The sequence below is a fragment of the Mugil cephalus genome, chromosome 14, assembly GCF_022458985.1.
Source record: "Mugil cephalus isolate CIBA_MC_2020 chromosome 14, CIBA_Mcephalus_1.1, whole genome shotgun sequence".
Lineage (NCBI taxonomy): Eukaryota > Metazoa > Chordata > Actinopteri > Mugiliformes > Mugilidae > Mugil > Mugil cephalus.
This window is the reverse complement of record NC_061783.1, coordinates 16650648-16669954: the sequence shown is the minus strand read 5'-3', so window position 1 is coordinate 16669954 and position 19307 is coordinate 16650648. Positions and strand designations below refer to the sequence as shown.

The window sequence follows — 19307 nt, the reverse complement described above, 5'->3', positions numbered from 1 at the left end:
TCTCACAAGGACTCGCGTTTCATCAACTGTACTGTACTGTATTGTACTGTACTTTACGCAGCGGCGGCGGCGGCAGCGGCAGCAACTCCGCGTCATTTCGACTCAAAGGCACACCGGCAGGGTCCGGTTCCTCCCGTCAAGTTTGGACAGGTAACCGTCACACCTGCGGTCCACGCCCTCCGCTGCGCGCAAGTAAAGTAGAGCAGGAAGTGTCTGTCAAGCGCCCTTGCTATTGTTGTGAGGCGATTGTAAAATGCAGCCGAGGTTTTGACAGAAAACCAAGTTTAATTTTTTTGCTTTTTCCATTAAAAACAGGGAACGGGGACTGTTTTTTTTTTCTTCAGTGAACATGCTGCTCTGCGCGCTCCTCGGACTTCTGTTTTGTGCTTTCCTGGACTCATCAGGTGAGAAAACAACCTACATACGTACACTTGCTGTTTGTTTTTACCTGCTTTCTTTGTTGTTTTCACGTGGGCTATATATTTATCTATACATAAAAAGCAATGTCCTAAAACGTCACAGCGCGTTCTCACATTGACGGCTTTATTTCCTTCTCAGTAGTTCCGTTTAAGTGCACGTTGAGCTCAGTCGAAAGCTAATTCAAAGATGCACTCTGGGTAAAACGAGCTGTTCTCGGGGCTGCGCGTCAATAAATTAGAAGATAATTGAGAACATGAATGCAACATTACGCATGATTGACTGAGCCACAGATGCAGGCTGGAGTGCATTTTCACCCAGAGTGGAGTAAGTCTCAGGCCTGACTTCTAGACCTCCATTTTCAAAAGGTTTATGAGGCATTTATGGAGCTTCCCGGAGGCTTGAATTCATCATCCGCAACTTCATTAATGATTGACCAGCAATCTGCCGCCGAGCTATGAATCTTATCATTCTTTGTGTTGCACATATATCGCCCATTTCCCCTTATTTTATCTCAACCGTGTTGGGGGAGAAAACCAGCAGAAAAAGAAGCTGTAGATTTAAACCACCTTTTCTTTGGTAGTGGTTGTAAAAAAATAACATCTAAAAACGTCTTGTGCATTGACTAATCTTTGAGCCTTGTGACATCCTCCACACCCCAGTTGACAAGAAGCCCTCTAGCCTGCATTTTATCTGCTGCTCTGTGTCAAGTTCTTGCAAGCTCAGGTTGAGAATTCCTCCTTTCTGAGCCTGTCTCTTGTAATGTTTTGACAGCAGGCATCATGATCATTGCTTTATGTCAGATTTATTGCAAGAAAAGAACACAAATATTATATTTTATGGTTTTATTTTGTGATTTAAATGCAAAACTACGTGTTGAGGGCCAGCTTTATTTTGAGCACCAGAAAATATCCAGAGGTTGTTCATTCCTCGGACTGATTGAACCGTTTCTGCAGTGACATTGACGTCACTTTCAAGAAAGAAATAAAGGTCCACAAATGTAGGTTAGCAGGGCAGTAAACATTTGTTTATGGAGGTATACAGTGTCTGTTGTTGGCATCCGTTTGCATGCAGGTGTGTGTGTGTGTGTGTATACAGTGTAATGTGTGGGCAGGTGGATGTTTCTCCGCTATACTTCCATTTGCTCATTTTCTGCTCATCTATCGAACTGACCAGTCAAGTGGCTACATGGAAGTACGGGTCTGGTGCTTCAGTTGATGTTCATAAGCGTAAAAATGCGACTCTGAGTCCAGATGAGCTGGTTTCGAGTGTTTGTGAAATTGCTAATCTCCTGTGAGTTTTACGTCTCTGGAGTTTACTCAGAGTGTAATGCCTTGTTGAGAGGAGACTAGCTCAGGCTTAAGTAAACATTTTTTTTTTGTAGAGAACAGAAAAGCATCCCAGGAAAAGCTTAAGATGGACGGACTCTATCATTAGAAGGTCGCATCCTCTCGTTGTGGCTGTTTGATCATCCAGTAATCGTCTTTATTTCTGCTAAGATTCTTGAGCTGCTATCAGCAAGAATCCTGGCTGCAGGCGTGGGAACGTTTTCTGAGCACACTTTTGGTCCCTTATTTTCAACCTGTCCTTATTTGAATGCCACGGCCTATCTGGGTGCGCATCTCTTTAAGGAGAGACTCTAATCATCTTGTATACATCTAAAACTGTTTTCACGAAACACAACGGCGTCCTTCACTAATCTCCGCAGCCTCCTCCGCAGGGTGACAGATTCGTCGGAGGTGCGTTGCTGCACTCCTGTCAACGTGAAATTTTCCAAAACATCTCATAGTAACAGTGATACAGTGATGCCCACCGAGAACGGTGGATTCTGGCTGAGATAAGACAGAAAATTTGTGTAACCGCTGATCCCCTGTGAGGGGGAAATGCAAATTGATGCAGCAGCAGCAGCAGCAGCACAGGGAGGTGATATTAAAAACCTTCTGTCGAATTAAGATAGTAGAAAGAACATATGTGGTATAGTATAAAAGCAGTAGCAATAAAAATTGAAATCTGTGCAGAAATACAGTTTATATATTATGTTCAACATCTTAGTGGGACACCTTCCTCAGTGGTACCAGGGTGTTTGTAATAAAATGGGAATCGACTGTGGACAGATAACATAGCAAATTTAATGTATATACATTTAAATAATAAGATTATAGCTTGGTATTACTCTTCCTCGCAATAGATGTGAATTAAAGCAGGAACAAACGCGTGAAGCCAACAGCAACGTCACAGAGGAAGACCTGAAACCATTTAGATCAGTGGTTGTAAAAAGGCATTGGTCTCTCAGCTGGAGAAGTTGCATAATCCCCAGGCAAGTGAGAAATTATTCACATCGAGTTCAGTTCCTCTTCGCTCACTCGATGACTCAGAATAATGAGATTAATTTTGGTCGGCGCACGGGAACAGGTGTGTCAAGTGTCCACAACACTCTGCCTGATCGGCTGAGTTTGTTTCTCTTGTAGGTTCCTAGGTGTGCATGTATCAGTTTTATTCAACTTCTGCCGAGCGTGAGCGTGCAGTATTTTCAGTTAACCCAATAAATGCTTCTGATGACACCATCACCATCCTCATAGCTGTAAACCGAATTAAAAAAAATAATCATGCGGAGATTAGTTTACAGCATATTCACACTCTTCGGTCTGTTTCCCTCAGAATGCCTGCAGGTGGTGGTCCGACCAGACAAAGGCTCGACGGTGACGGTGTCCACGGTGGGGTCCCCGGATCGGTGCGCCGTGTGCACGGTCAGCGGGGTGAATGACACCGACAAGTCCTGCCAGCCCTCTCTCTCTCTGGTGCCTGAAGTGGAGGTCAAGCTGCTGTTCAACTGCTCTGAGCCCCTCGAAAAGTCTTTCACCGTGACGGTTTCACGCGTCATTGGTGAGTTTACAGATGCTGAGTATTTGCTCCCAGCTCTCATTTGTTTTGAGAAAAATCAATTAGTGAGCTCCTTAAAGTGAGTGCTCACGCACATAAACCACAGCTTGATTAGTGCAAGGAGGTTTATCGGGAGACGGGACCTAAAGGAAACGGATGGAGGCACGAGATGTGTTGGGGTTAAGTGCAGAGATGGAAGATGACGCAAAGAGAGAGTGAGTTCCTGTAATAAAATACACCTTCATGGGTAAGCGTGGGAAACTAGACGGCATGGCAAGGTGTGATCTTGTCCCTGAACTTGTGCTGTAATAACTTTATTTATTCTTCTGACTCATAGCTAAGTAGGTTTGCCACAGCTCTGATCATATGCTGTAGTCTGATGTGCCACATCCTCACAAATGCCATGCCAGTCATGGAGCCACACATAATTATCCCCTCTGCTTAATGGACTTTTTATAGCTCATCAATTTTCAACCTGACTCATATTGTTTTCGCTGCAGCAGTCAGAGTCTGAAAGGAAAATGTACACAAGCTAATTCAGTAGCAAACAGCAGAAAAACACAGTTAAGAGACTAATGGGTGAACGCAGCGGATCATTTAGCAACTGACCAGCTGGATATGCAAACTAATAAATGCAGAACTAAAAGAGAGTGGACGTTGCACTCGCCGTAAACAAATCTCCGAGTGAGTGAATTAGATGCTGCATTCACGACTTGTTAACCACCTAATTCAAGACTGATCTTGAGTAATATATTAGGATTCTTCTTTCCACCCTCTTCTGAAGTTTTTAATAGACATGACTTTGTGATATTTGTCACAGCCTTGAGATAAAAAAATTAAACTGTAATTCCTGCCAAGGCATGATTAATATACACTCACATGCCACTTTATTAGGTACACCAAATAACTTTTCAGCCACATGGCTGCAGTTCAGTGCATTTGGGCATGTAGAGGTGATCGAGATGACTTCCTGAAGTTTAAACTGAGCATCAGAATATGGAAGAACAGAAAGAGGATTTAAGTGACTTTGAACGTGGTATGGTTGTTGGTCCGAGTAGTTCAGAAACTGCTGATCTACTGGGATTTTCACGCACAACCATATCTGGGGTTTACAGAGAATGGTCCAAAAAAGGGGAGGTTTCCAGTGAGTGGCAGCTGTGTGGATGAAAATGCCTTGTTGATGTGAGAGGTCAGAGGAGAATGGGCAGACTGGTTGGAGATGATAGAAAGACAACAGTAACACAAATAACCACACAGGCTCACCAAAATTGGACAATAGAAGACTGGAAAAACGTTGCCTGGTCTGATGAGTCTCGATTTCAGCTGCCACATTCGGATGGCATGGTCATAATTTTGCATAAACAACATGAAAGCAGTACAGTGGTGGATCCACCAGATCTCAATCTAATGGAGCACCTTTGGGATGTGGCAACTGCGTGATGCTATCATGTCAATATGGACCAAAATCTCTGAGGAATGTTTCCAACATCTTAGTTGTTGAAAGTATGCCACGAAGAATTAAGGCTGTTCTGCCACTTTACTAGCAAGGTGTACCCAATAAATTGGCTGGTGAGGGTATGTGCAGAGTTTTAAAATCATCTGTGCATCTTTTCTGTCTTGTAATCCAGAGTGCACTAAAGATGCCTGCAGTCCTGCAACGGTGGAAACTCCGTCCATCCTGACAGAGTTCAGCAGAACCTTCACCTGGGAGGTGCGGGCCCCTGAGAAGACCGTCGTGAGCCTGAACATCCTCGGGGAGGGACTGATGGAGACGTCTCAGCTGTGCTCTAAAGGTTTCCAGTATTCGGTGGCCACATCCAAAACCAGCAGCAAGGCTCCGACTCTGTACTGTCAGGGCGGTTCTGTGACGCAGTTTGACCTGCCCAGTCAAGGTGTCGTGTCCTTGCTGGTGAAACCAACGGCTAAGGTGGCTCCTGTGTTTCAGGCCAGCGCCGGACCACTGAGTAAGAACTTCTTTTTGCTCGGAAAGTTCTTAATAACAATGATACACGCTGGAGATGAAATAGAGATGAGTTGTTGATGCACTTTCAAGAGAAATTTGATGCTAAGCTAAAGAGACAGCAGTTATGTCTGTGGCTCTAAGAGAGACTTAAGTCTTCACACAACTGCTGGTGCAACCCTGGTTTATGACTAACTCTGAGTCTCACGTTGTTTAGAGGGACGAACAGTGGTCGTAACGGTTGACTCCAGCACGACGGTGGTCCTCAACCGGGACCTGGGTGAAACGGAGTGTGAAGTGTGCACCGCTGACGGCCCCACTCCCACCTGTAGCCTAAAAGAAAAGACGCTGACCAGCGCTAAGAAACTCGAAGTGGAGTTCAGCTGCCAGAAACCTGAGGACGTGTACAGTGTGAAGATACAAAAGAAAATAGGTGAGAGCTGCTACGTTGCAATACTTTGGATGATCTACAAACTTAACAGTCATTTAATCTGTGTCTGTTAACCATATATATATTTATGTATACATTTATTCATTTATATATACATAAACAAATAAAAATAGCCATTTAGAAGTGAATTGCCTACTTGGTTTAGTTATTATTTAGTTAGTACAAAATTTATAAAGTTAATCATTTCTTGATTTTCTAGATTTCACCACTTATTTATTTATTTTTTTAATTCTTCATAGGCGGAAGTCTTGGCTCTTTCCCTTGTTACTTTTGTGGAAAAAAAGCAGAGTTAATTTCTTCTTTCTTTCTCTCTTTTTCCAAGAATGCACCGAGAACTCCTGCACTCCCGCCGCAGCAGAAGTTGACCCCAACCTCTTCCTCGACTTCATAAGATCCCTAACGTGGCTCATCGGTGTCCCACAGAGGACTGTACTCACTTTAGAGTTTCCCGGTGGAGGAGTGAAGGAACTTTCTGCAGCAGAAAAGTGTAAAGATGGCTCTCAGTACTCGGTGAGCACGACTAAAAGTGATGGAAGTATCAAAACTAGCAACTACTGCAAAGGCGGGGAGGTGACCCGTGTGGAAGTGTTTGGATCCACAGCCGTGACTGCAGAAGTGCCCAAAGGAGGAGAAATGGACCAGACTGCATTCAGTGTAAAAGCAGCAAAAAGAGGTCTGTTTTAACTATTTATTTAAACCACATATAAAGACATATAGCAAGTTTGTTACTAAAAATCTTTATTTTGTTGCTTAGCTGCTTGCTAGTGTTTTTAGCTTCATTTAACATTGAATAAAATGCAGAAAAACTTCTTTAATTGCTCTAGACGTTAGCATAAAATCTAACTATCCGGTTAAATAACAGTAGTTTGAGAACAAAGACACAATAAATTTGTTTTCTAAGTTCATAAATGATGTCATAGGCCTACTAATATTTGTTAAAGTGCTGGGGAAACTATCTCAAAAACATTCATTTTCTTTTGGTAAGATAAAAGGGGATGGGTAAATACCCAACAGGCCTTCTTCAGGTAGAAGTGACGTTTTAAAGCGTCGTTTTAAGAAGGTGTTCATCACCTCACCTTTTCTTCCTGATCTCGATGGCTTGAATTTGTTATTTTCTGACTTAGTGACTCTAGCTCCGGTCCAGTTCTTAATGTGATTATTGATAAGGACAATTTTAGGTTTTGTTCTTTTCTTTTTGTGTTCTTGTGAGTCGACCTGATGTTTCCTTTTCGGGTATCTCGTAAATGACGTTGCATTTTTTTGAAGGGTTCAACTGCAGTGTGTGTGTGTTTTGTTTTTTGAAGGCTCTCTGTGTCGGTTCTGTAACTCCCCGTATACACGAGATGGTTGTGGTGTCCTTCTTTGTCTTTGTTTTTTTCCTTTTTTGATGGCCCATAGTGGGGGTTGGCAATGGATGAGTGTGTGTTGGATGTATTGTTATAATCTTCTTGTCTGTCCTTTGATACTGGCCCATTCATACAGACTTTTCACCACTGACAGTTTGTGGGCTGTGGTTTTATTCTCCTCTTCTCCGTGTGTGAATTTTAAATGGTCTGTTAGCTCTTGTTTGTGTCCTTTTTTTTTTTTTTTTTTTCCTCAAGAATCTCGTCCACATATCTTATCCAGGTATTTAAAGATCTTACCTATCCCCCTTTTGTCTTACCAGAAGAATCAATGAAAATGTGTGTATGTATTGGTAATTTTTCTACTTTACTTCTACTATATTTGCCCTCATGTTATTATCATGTGTAACTTAGGTGCTGCACACGTGTTTACTGTAATCAAATGTTTCTTCTTTATCCAGACACTTACTAGGTTGAGTTTCATTCTATTTATTACCAGAGACGCTGAATTCATAGAACCGTGGTTACATCTGTAACTTTGGTGTAAGCTAGATCCGCTAACTTCTCTCTTTTCTGTAGGTGGCAGAATGATGTCTGTGACCCCTGACCCCGACACCATCATTATAATCAAAAGGATGAACAAAGAGTCAGATTGTAGTGTTTGTGAGGGCAAACCACCCCAACAGAAATGCACCCCACAAATTCTGAGACTGACTTTGGCTAAAAACACCTCATTGGAGTTTACCTGTCCTCGGCCTCAGGACGTCTTCAGTGTGGAGATCAACAGAGAAATTGGTATGAAAATCTAAAATATATCTCTCAAAAGATGCGTAGTTGTTGGATCTCTTTGCGAAAACCAGTTTAAATGTGTTGCGTGTTCTCCAGACTGCACAGAGACCACCTGCTCTGGTGACATCGTTCAGGGCGAGTATTCGCTTTTCCCGGACTTCAACCGGACCTTCACATGGGACCTGAAAGTCGTCTCCAGTCGAGCTTTTCAACTGGACTTCCCTGAATCAGGAATGAGACAGATTTCCAAAGAGGAGACATGTCCAGACGAACACACATATTCTCTTATTACCTACCTGCGCACCGGGCCAGCTCACATCGGTACCTTTTGCAGAGGTGGAACCGTGACCACGATCCTGGCTCGCTACAAGGGTCGTGTTTCCCTTCAGGTGCCTTGGGACAGAAAACTGGACCCTGTTGACTTCAAACTTAAAGTTGGGCCTGAGACAAGCAGTAAGTTATTATTATTATTATTATTATTATTATTATTATTATTATTATTATTATTATTATTATTATTATTATTATACTTCAGTGTCACACCAAATATTTGTATTGCGCATATTCTATAACACAAAGTCTTCTCATAACACAACCGCAAAAATGAATTAATTAGTTCATTTGCCAGATAACACTGGATTACGTAAAACACTTTGGTTGTTGAACACTCTGAATTTAGCTTGGAGTTAGATTTTGGTCTGTTTAAAGATACCTACCATCATTTGTATAGTTCCTAGACTGTGATAGGAAAATTTGAAAAAAAACATAACAAAAACACAACAACAGCACAATAACAACACAACAAGAACCACAATAACAGCACAACAAGAACCAAACCAACAGCACCACAACACAACAACAACAATAACAGCACAACAAGAACCAAACCAACAGCACCACAACACAACAACAACAATAACAACACAACAAAACAACAGCACCACAACAACAATAAAAACACAACAAGAAGCACAACAATAATACAACAACAAAACTAGAACAGCACAACAACAATAACAGCACAACAACAAGAACCACAACAACAACAACAACAAAACAAAAACAATAACAACACGACAACAGCATCACAACAAAAATAACTAATAATAATTTGTGGAAGGCGTGGTCAGAGCGCTTCTATTTCACCCGGCAACAACAAATGCTACTTTCTGATTGGCTGATTGGTTGCTGATCTTTTTTTAAGCAGAACAGACTGTCTTCTCCTCATCTATTCATACTTTACTTATCTCTTTTAAAGTCTATTTGCGGCGAGTTTTATAATTTTTCCGTGTGAGAAATGTTTGTTTGTGGTGTAAGAGCTTATTGAAATGTGTGTGACTCGAGAACCCTGCTTAAGTAATTGACCAAGGACGTGAACCTCGTGATGGTGCTTTAAGGTCATTGCTAATGAAAATGTCTGTGTTCTGTCCTGGTTTTCTTTTCAGTGGTGGCCATAGTGAAAGTCAACCTGCCGAAAGGCGTCTCAGAAACGAGCTTCATCACAGCCAACTACCCGAAGGACTTCCCTGACAAGCAGCAGATGCAGTGGAGCTTCACTGTGCCCGACAAGCACAACTACACCGTGCACTTTCATGATCACACGGCCCCAGAGTGCCTCAGTGACGAAGTGGTGGTGAAGTACGAGAAGGAGAACAAGAAGGCGACCACACTGAGTCTGACAGATCCTCAGCCGCAGCATCAGCAGGGAAACTTCCAGATGATGCTGACGAACTGTGAAACCAACCGGACGCTACAGGGACTCACTTTGAATTACACGGTCTCTGTAGAGAGGAGTGGCATTCCGGGTAAGGTCCTTTTACCGTCCCTATATGTTAGTATGTAAAGTTGTGGTTGCATTATTACTGGAGGGAAAGCGATAAATGACAAAAATAAGAAGAGATGGAAACGTTCTATGTTGTCTTTCTTTCCCCTACAGTTCTCTGTAATGTGGACCTCACCAAACACAAAGGAGTGTCCCTGCAGATTGAGAAGGTGGGTTCTGACGAGTACTGTGAGATCAGCATGAACTCTGAGGTCAAAGACGTAATAAACATGGCTGCAGGAACTACAGCCCGTCTCTCCTTTCTTGAATGTGATAATATGACACGCCTGACTGCCAGCGAAGTTATTGGTAAGCCGCTTTTATTTTTTACTTGTTTTCTTATTACTGAAAAGACACTGTCACAGTTAACTCATTACTAGGACTGGGCGGTATGACAAAAAAATGTTTATCACGGTATATCACTGTATTTATTTTGTTGTTGTTGTTGTTGACAACATTTTCTACTAGTTAAGAAAGGGATTAATGCAGTAGATTGACTGATGATGGACTATTTTACTGTGATGATGAGTTAGTATTGTAGAATAATCAAACAGTAGTAGTAAAACAGGTTTGCATGGCCCCGTGTTAGCACTGAGCACTCCCTGCTGATGTGGAAATTTACAGCTCGGAGATAAAAAAAAAAGAATTAAATGACATATTTTGACGTATTTATTCATATTTAAACTGCTGTGTCTGTAATATCAATAGCAGCACGACCGGCTACTGTAATAACTGTACTCAGTGCGCAACATTTTTACTGTCATTCACAAAAGCTAAGTTAGGGATATTTTCGGGGACATCTGTGGCGGGTGCCAGGTAATCCAAAACGGGGACTGTCCCCAGAGATTGGGGACAACTAACACGGCACCTTTTTTTTTTTTTTTTTTTTTTTTTTTTTGCCACGTGTCATCTCGTTCTGCTGCCTCAGTTTTCTTTCCATCTTCGGCACGCCTCGCAGTGGCACAGTCGCACCATGCGTGTTTAGAAGCACTACGTTGAAAATGATCTGGTCTATTAAAAACATATTAAAATTCAAATCATAACGAAAAAACAAAAATACTGGTAATCGGTATGAACTGGTTTAACACCCAGCCCTACTCGTGAGAGAGAGAGACGTTAAAGCTTAGCAGCTAAGCATAAAGACTAATACAGGGTTTCTCAAAAAGTCTGAAATGTGATAACCATAATATAGGGCCTTAAAAAGTCTTAAATATAAGCATATTTTGCATTGTAGTTCTTAGAGTACATTTAATCACGTCATAAATCCTGACATCCATTTACCGCTTCATTTGCAGTATGACCTCGTCTGGCCTTGGCTTATTGTGTTTCTGTCCTGAGTTGATAGTTGAATTTAGTCCGTGCTTCGTGTAGGTCTTAAATTTAACCCATAATGGTCTTAAAAATAAGGAAACCCTGCTAATTGAGTACCAAATGACATGTTATATCTCCTTTTTTGGGACCAGTAGTTGCAACTTCCTGTCGGTCTTATTGTCACCACGCCCAACCAAGAATTAGCCCAGGGCTTATACTATTGTTAAAATACAATTCAAGGCTTTTATAGTTTTTGTATGGATCCATTCTTGGCGCTAAGCTAAGCTAATAATCTGTGAGCTTCAGGAACTTACAGTATTAACTATTCAAATGTCAGACATATCAGAGTAGTAATAAATAAATAAAGCCCATTTTAAACAACTATATCTTTGTATCACATCTGTGTGATTCTGCGTCTTTTAATTAAACAGGTTGTCAGAATGTGGCGTCCTGCTCTGCGAATGTAATCTCCCTCCCCAAACTGGCTTCCTGTCTGCCGATGCCACTGCACAGCTTCACCTGGCACGTCAACATCCCCAAGGATGCCACGGTGGATCTGGTGTCGCGCACAGGGAGTTTCCGACAGTCCCTGCCGGGCCAGGAGTGTAATCAGTCTGTTTTGCTGCACGTGGCCGAAGGCGACGGGTTTTCCGTTGGAGATTTCTGCTCTAACGGTAATATCGAGACAATTCAAGTCCACACCAACGTCTCGGTCACAGCCACAGCCCGGGACTTCAGCAAGATCGAGGAGCTTCTCTTCAATGCCAGCGTCAGTCAGGAGATCCGAGGTAAAAACATTATGAAATGATTATGAAATACTCACTAACATTACATTATGCAACTGTTGATCTCAGTTTACTGAATAATTATTCAGTTATAAAAAAATTGCTAAAGGCTCCAATCAGAATATTATGGCTTAAAATGTCTAAAACAAGATTTTAGTCAATTTACAATTTGATTTATCAGCAGATTATTTAATCTCTAAACTGCTTCTTTCTTTACAGTTTTAATGAATAGTAAGGTTATCTTACGTAAAGTTTGTATTGTGAAGTAAAATTAACTTGAGTGGATCCGAAGGTACAGTGGCATTAAATGGAGGGAAATCGAATTAAAAATCATCACATATAAAGGAGAAACTGCCACGTGAAACATGTTAACAGTTTCCTAAACTGGTGGTAAAGAACCGCAGCAGTTAAATAATGAAACAAAACCAAATTAGTTTATTCAGTGCAGTCCATTCTAACCACTTGACATTGACAAAAGACATTTTTCCACCGAACACACTTACCTTTCAAACACACACGTGTCTGATACAAACTGCCCTGACCTGCAGTAGTTGCAGTCGCTAAGGTCATTTGTAATGTTTGTGTTGTTCTGCTTTAACAAATCAAGAGATATGGTTGGATGTGTGACTTTTCCCCCCAATTCAAACACCTAGCATTTCTTTCCCAATATGCAACAACCACTCTTTGAAGGAGCCTTGAAGCAGCAGTAATGTTTGTTGAAACAGAGTATGTTGTGAAACTTATCACATTATCACACAACTTCTCAATACTAGAGAATTTAGTGTCTCTTAGATAATTTTATTTTTTTATATGGTTCGGTGAAGGGAGGTGCCCACTTGAAAACCCCAACACTGCCTACTGCTGTTGGCTACGCTAGTTAGCTGGTGTCTTCTTGTTGGTTGCTAGTTGGTAGCTGACGGCTAGCCTGCTAGTCGGCTTTTTTTTTTTTTCTTTTCAGTTGGACTGGGCTTCCATATGTGTCTTGCCCCAAATCTGGGTGTAAGGGAGAAGTCTTGGCTGACATGCAGTCGCATATCCCATCACTACTTAACCACTGCTGTTGGCTAGGCTATTTAGCTGGTATCTTCTTGTCGGTGGCTAATTGGTAGATCTTGGCACAAGAGATTGCAACATCTCATCCTGTGTAATAATTAACAGCTGTCGTCACTGTCGTTTTTGATAAAAAGAGGAATGATAAGTTATATCTCTACCTGCTGAGAGGCAAATGTCAAATTTATCAGTGGCTCCAAATGAAAGCTAACATTGCTAACACATTTCATAACGTCACAATACTCCAGTGTTGAGCTTAACAGACCATAATATAATATAGGTAACAGATCATGTTTGTTTCATTTGGTTATACATTCCTCTCCTTCACCTGACACCTGAATGCAACATGTTCAAACTTGCTCCCTGGCTGTTTGTTGGTATTGTCGTCATTCTAGGTTGGAAATCAAAAACAGTGCAGAGGATGAGAAGTTTTTAAGTTTGGAATAATAGTTGGGTAAACAAATAAATAACGTGCATGTTACTTAGTGGTAAGTGTAGGATTATTATGTTGACACTTTTAAATTCCACACAGGGGCACTATAGTACCATGGATAAATTTGAAATTATAAACCAGCACAGAGATGAGAGACTCAATGTTGTTTCCATCCCTTTTCAGAGACCATAATTTACAGAGTAAATCCCAAGACCTCTCAAACCCTGTTGGCCACCCCCAACTGGCCCGAGGGTATGAAGCCGTTCTCCACCATATCCTGGATCGTCACTCTGCCGAGCCAGTACCAGGCTCACCTCAGGTTCAACGTCAGCAACCCCAAATGCGGAGACAGGCACACCTGCGTGAAGGTGATGATGCTGGGGTACGAGGAGGAGATGATGAGCCGCAGGGAGGACGAGGAGGTGGAGGATTTAATGGTGCCATATAGTTTCTATCTCAACCTGTCCAACTGTCTGCCAGAGGAGGGACACTTTGGTGCAGTGACCACAATTGTTCTTGAGAAGAAGTCTAGTAAGCAACCATTTCTTTAAGGCATTCATGTAGTTAAAAAACAAAACAAAAAAAAAATGTAAGATGTAACTCTTCTGTGGTTCTTTTTCTCTTCGCAGACATCTTGGCCATCGCGCTCGGGATAGCAGGAGCTCTTTTGTTTTTGCTCATAGTGCTGGCTGTTGTTTGTTTTATTACAAAGTGAGTACACCTGCAGTGCAACTCATTTCACCCTGGAGATCCCTGTACTGGGACCAGACTTTGAGAAGGAGTGTGGAGAATCAGTGCTGTGATTAAAATAGACGTGGAAGTGTTGTGGATGGAGTTGAAAAGTTTGTTAAAACCGTTATTTACTGACCCATTTACTTGAATTAATGTAATGTAATGTAATGTTATTGTAAAAGTATTTCATAGAAGCCTAATGGGCATTGTTTATATTCTCTTGACTTTTTCTTACTGTTTGTTGTCATCTTTTTAAACAGGAAAAAGAAAAAAGGAAAGATGAACACAGAGTCGTCCATCTACATCGGCAAAGGGAATATCTTCCGACCGGGTGACGCACACTTCACCAAAACCCGATCTAACAACGAATCCCACGTCTACGACTCCATAGATGAGACGATGGTCTGCGGCCACCTGTTGGACAACTCCAACATCTACGGCAACAATGACCACTTTAATGGGATGCAGGTGGACTCCTATCAGACTTTCGTGGGACCCACTGACGGAGCTCTGCCGGTCATCAAAGAACCGGACCCGGAGCCTGAGATGGATCAGTTCATGTTCTTGGACCCCTCGGAGACATTCATCCCGTCCCGTCCGCGCACTCCAATCGACAGGCAGGACAGCCTCGGCTTCCAGGACCGCAGGATGGTCGACAATGAGCTGTACACGTTCAAGAGCATGGGGGACATGAACAACATCCGACTCTCTGGTGTCGATTTGGAGCCACAGCCGCCGATAACAGATGAGTCCTTGTAGCGCGTGAGAAATGTCTACACGATGGACTGCTGTTACTAAATCCACGTCGCAACACAAGCGTCTGTCCGCGGTACAGATGTGAACTTTCTGTGTCTCGATTACACTCGGGGAATCTGAGGTGTAATGCTTTTTAATGTGATGTATGTATGTTGTCCGAACTCGGAGCTTCGATAGTAGAAGTGATGAGCCGTTTTCTTCAAAGATTTGAGGCTATAATTGGATTCTTATTTACAAGAGCCAGAGGAGAAGATTGAAACCACTCTCATGTCCGTCTGAGAAAAATGAAGCTACAGACAAGAGCTAGTTAATCATGCAATTAAGCTTAATTTAAAAAAAAGAAACTGTAAATGAAATGAGCTAGTGTGGCACTATCCGTGTAATGACTTCCTGCAACCTTGTCGTGTCCAGGAAGTCAAATATTCTGGTACGTAACCTCCTGTAACCTCCTGTAAAACCTTAAAACATTGTGTCTATGTTATATTTTATCATCTATTAAACACACATGATGTATAACAGGGTAATTAATGAGCTGCAGAGTTGCTGTTACATGCTAGCTAGAGTTTCCCGTTTTCTTCAGGTTTTATCACGTTGTGCTAAGCTAAGCTAACCACATTCTGGCTGCAGCTAAAAGTGTGCAAACAGGACAGAGGTATCAATCTTCTCCTCTAACGTTTGATTAATTTTATTCAGCCTCAGGAGCAGGGACTATGGAGAAAATGAGCTAGCATCTCAGATTCTTGTTTTTAAGGTGTTTTTATATTGTTTACTTGTCTTTTTTCTGTACCTGTAAATACAATTTAGTTGTTCAAGGAAATGGTTTTGGTAAGGAAACAGTTTGAGGTAATGGCTGCCATAACACACTAAAGCTGTGACATTCAATTTTCCCTCTTACACTTAAACAGTGGCCTTTTGCCGTCTGGACACGGAAAACTATTTCAACCACAGGATTTCAAGCCATGAAAAACAGTGTGGAGGAACTGCACAGTGGCAGCCAGTGTTTCCCATGCAGTAGTGTGTTGTATAGGCCAGGTTTACATAATTGTGTCCCATTTCTAAATAAAATTTGCGTTTCTTTCAACAGTTTTGAACATTTCAATCAATAACACTTGTCTGCTTTCTCACCTAGAGGCTTGGTTCCATTTTCATGTCTTTATAGCTGCTTAGCTTAGCTTAGCAGCTAGCGTTTCCCATACAAAATGTAGCAACTAGCACCTCTAAATGTGGTTCTTAAATCCATACCATAAGGATAAACTTTGATTTTATGTGTTATTCGTGCTGTCTGTTACGTAAATATATATATTCTTTACATTTTTATTGATTAAATAAACCAAATGTAACATGTAAGGTCTCAGATAGTGAGCTTCAGAGGCGCTAATATATTGGTTTTAGCCAGCTTTATTGCACTGTTTCTATATTTTATGTTATGTTACTCTAAGCTAAGCTAAGCGAAGTTACATTAGGTGTTATAAATCTTCTCTAACATTCGGTTAAAAAAAATTCCCTCAGTGTTTCCTTAAAGAAATGACAAAAGAAGAATGGGTAATCATAGTTTATTAATGATATTGTTACAGGTTACATCAGGTGAAAGAGTGCAAGGTTACTCAACTGAAGATATATTGTTAAAACAAATGCAGTATCAGACATGATTGTAGCTTCATGTGAACCTTGTACTTGAGATATATAAGTTGTGAAGTTTATGCCAGTGGTTCTCAACCTGCGAGTCATGGGACTGAGATGTGGAAATAATGGAAAATTACTCCCAATTTTTACATTTGTGGACGGTGCATGTACCTGCACATACCCTTATTACAGGATTGTTTCATTCTGTCCAATATATCTATTTTGATATGATTGGAAAATTTGTTTTAAAGAAAAGATGTTGAAAAGCTTATACAATCACTGCAGGCTGATCGTCTCCAAAACTCTAATTTACTCTAAACAGTTCCTCTCGGTTGCAGTTGTGACCACAAGGAATGCTGCAAATGACACACCAGCAGGTCACTTTTGTCAAAGACTAACATCTTCCCATGGGATTGAGTGAGATTTCCAGATTAGGCAAAAACCAGCAGGGAACCAGTGGCTTAAACTCCTTTTGGAATAGCAGGCAAAGTGGCATCGCAGCAGGAGTACACACACAAAAAGCAGCTATAATCAATCGCAGAGTCTGTGATGAGACAAATGTGATCAGACGATGTTGAACTGGCAGATGGACGGCTTCTCATCACGACAATTCTCATCAAACCACTTCCCGTTCGAGGCCCCGGACAGGACGACACAATTTTGGGACATGCCGCCGTCCGGCTGGGTCTTGCCGTTGGACTTGTCCCAGTTTTTGTACGTGATGACGGAGTTGGTCTGATCCACCCAGCTGCCTTCGGTCATCATGTCGTTGATGCCCATCCAGACCTCCCCGTCCGGGCCGATGGTCTGGCGGATGTAGTCTCTGAGCTGGTCGTTCTCAGCACTGGTCGTGGGGGAACCGAGGACGCCGCCGAGGGAGTTACAGTCTTCACTGGCAGTGTGGTAACGCTTCCTCACAGGGTCGACCAAGAAACACTTGCCGTGGATCTTCACGCCTTTTAAACAGACTGAAGGCAAAAGGAGGAGCACATGGTTAGTCAGGAAATTGTAAAACAAGCTCTTCATTCATCATGATCCACATGATAAATAGGAGGCTTTGTATTTGTTGAGAGGGTTCTCGTTTGCCAGGAACAACTGGATACCATTTAATGTTCTGGACGACAGGTCACACATGGGTTTGCCATGTGGCATCCAGATTCAAAAGAGTACACATGTGTCCCCTCTGTCCTGATTTTGGCAACGAGCATAACTCAGACAACTCACTCCAGCTTGAATTCATATTTTGTTCCGTGAATTGTAATCCACAAGCTGGACTTCAGTGAAGTAAAGAACCTGGCTTATATATGTTGAACCAGGGGACAGAAAGCCAATGCTGGGCCCTAGTTGACTCCCTACATGCTCCAGTACCTCAATACATGCTGATCCTTAGCAGCAAATGCTAAGTGTATAACAAAACCACAATGCATAGTAAATACACACCACAAATGTCAAACCCAAGGCAGTGCACTTTAGAAATTATTAAGTCTAACAATAGCTTGTGCATACTTAAAGAATTGGCATGGAGTGTTCATTTAAGATGTGCGAAAGCCAATTAATATAATAAAAGTTTTAATGTAGATTTTGAGAAAAGGCCCCGCTGTAAGACAGGGACATGACATCATCTTTCTTTGACTGATAAGATACTTTTGGTGTTCAGTCACAGAAATAATTCATCTAACAACACGGTCCAGGTTTTGGGAAATCTTTCGAGGAATCCTTCACTCGTTGAATTTCACATCTGCTGTGTTTACCTGTTTGCAGGGCCTGTTGTTCTTTCAGAAGGTTTAACTCCTGGACGATGTCATTAATCTGCTTCTGCAGGTCCTCAATTGCGGTATCCTTTGTTGCTTCTGTTGCTAAACAAACACACGAAATAAAATAAAAAAAAATAAAAATTTAAAACCCAGTTCACATCTTATCTAATGTTGGAAAGATGCATTTCCCCCCAAGGAAACGTAAGTCCATGATGTTTAAATAATGTGTTGTTCTTACTACGAGTTGTGATGATATATATAAAAACATTTTCCTCCATCTACCTTTCTTCACTGGCTTCCTCCTGGTTGAACTCTGCTGAAGCGAGCAGCTCACGAGCAGCAGGACTCCCAGCAGCACGCACGCTCCTCTGAACTCCATGGTGTGACCTTGTTGAATGAGGCTGCTCCAACGTGGACGCTCACATTTATCCGCCTCCCTCTCACACCCTCCCTCTCATCTCTCTGAACAGGGGAAAAATTCAGACGACCAAAACTGCTGTTTGTGTGGAATAACAGTCCAACAGGTGGAGACCAGCAGACAGGGCGAGGCATTGTAAAAGCAGCCATGACGTAACTCCTCTGCAGCTCATCCAGGTGACGCCGACTCCTCTGTTGCATAAAAGCCTAAATAACTTGGTTACAGTTTGTTTTTTTGGCTCACAAGAAACTTTCTTTCCGAAAAGTTGGCCAGAAACGTTTTGAGAAGTCTTGAGCTTTGAGAAGCTAAGATTTTTTTAATTTTCCAAGTGTTTTTGGCAAAGACGAGACTTAAAAATCTCTCTCTTATTTATTATCAGTGCATAAAACAGATGAAGAGCTTTTTCAGTTTCAAACTCTGCGCCCGAAACTTAGGCCATAAATAGGAGTTTGTTTTGGACCGGTTTCCTCTCCGTCTCTGCACACACCCTGCTACAGACCGAGGAAAGAGTGGACACGATCCAGAGTCACATCTGGACTTTCTTTAAGACTTCCACTTCACACAATTGTCTCGGCTGACACGTGGCAAACACAACTGACCAGGCTGTTGCAGTGCTGCAGTGATAGTACACAACTGATTTCGGGTCTGGAAAGTCACCACTTTCAAGTCTATAAAATCAGTTTACTGAAATATAAAAAACATTATGAGAGAACACCAGGATACTGTGAAGTTTTACAAAATTGTAGGTTAAAATATGGAATTTGGTGTAAATATATAGTTTCT

General features: G+C 41.8%; 2 protein-coding genes across 2 annotated transcripts; one reads left to right on the top strand and one right to left on the bottom strand.

Moving 5' to 3' along the window:
* The first annotated feature begins 81 nt into the window (after positions 1 to 81).
* On the top strand, positions 82 to 15810 carry cdcp1b (CUB domain containing protein 1b). The gene is made up of 14 exons (XM_047605730.1): positions 82 to 150; positions 316 to 404; positions 3076 to 3300; positions 4926 to 5261; positions 5475 to 5690; positions 6031 to 6381; positions 7631 to 7846; positions 7937 to 8293; positions 9286 to 9645; positions 9777 to 9971; positions 11405 to 11761; positions 13425 to 13772; positions 13871 to 13952; positions 14234 to 15810. Exons 2-14 carry the CDS (start codon positions 350 to 352, stop codon positions 14730 to 14732), a joined length of 3597 nt encoding a protein of 1198 aa, XP_047461686.1. The 5' UTR covers positions 82 to 150; positions 316 to 349; the 3' UTR covers positions 14733 to 15810.
* A 456-nt stretch (positions 15811 to 16266) lies between these two features.
* clec3bb (C-type lectin domain family 3, member Bb) lies at positions 16267 to 18559 on the bottom strand. Its single transcript, XM_047605729.1, has 3 exons — positions 18389 to 18559; positions 18104 to 18208; positions 16267 to 17320 (listed from the first exon to the last, which is right to left on the bottom strand). Exons 1-3 carry the CDS (start codon positions 18483 to 18485, stop codon positions 16917 to 16919), a joined length of 606 nt encoding a protein of 201 aa, XP_047461685.1. The 5' UTR covers positions 18486 to 18559; the 3' UTR covers positions 16267 to 16916.
* Positions 18560 to 19307: the final 748 nt, after the last annotated feature.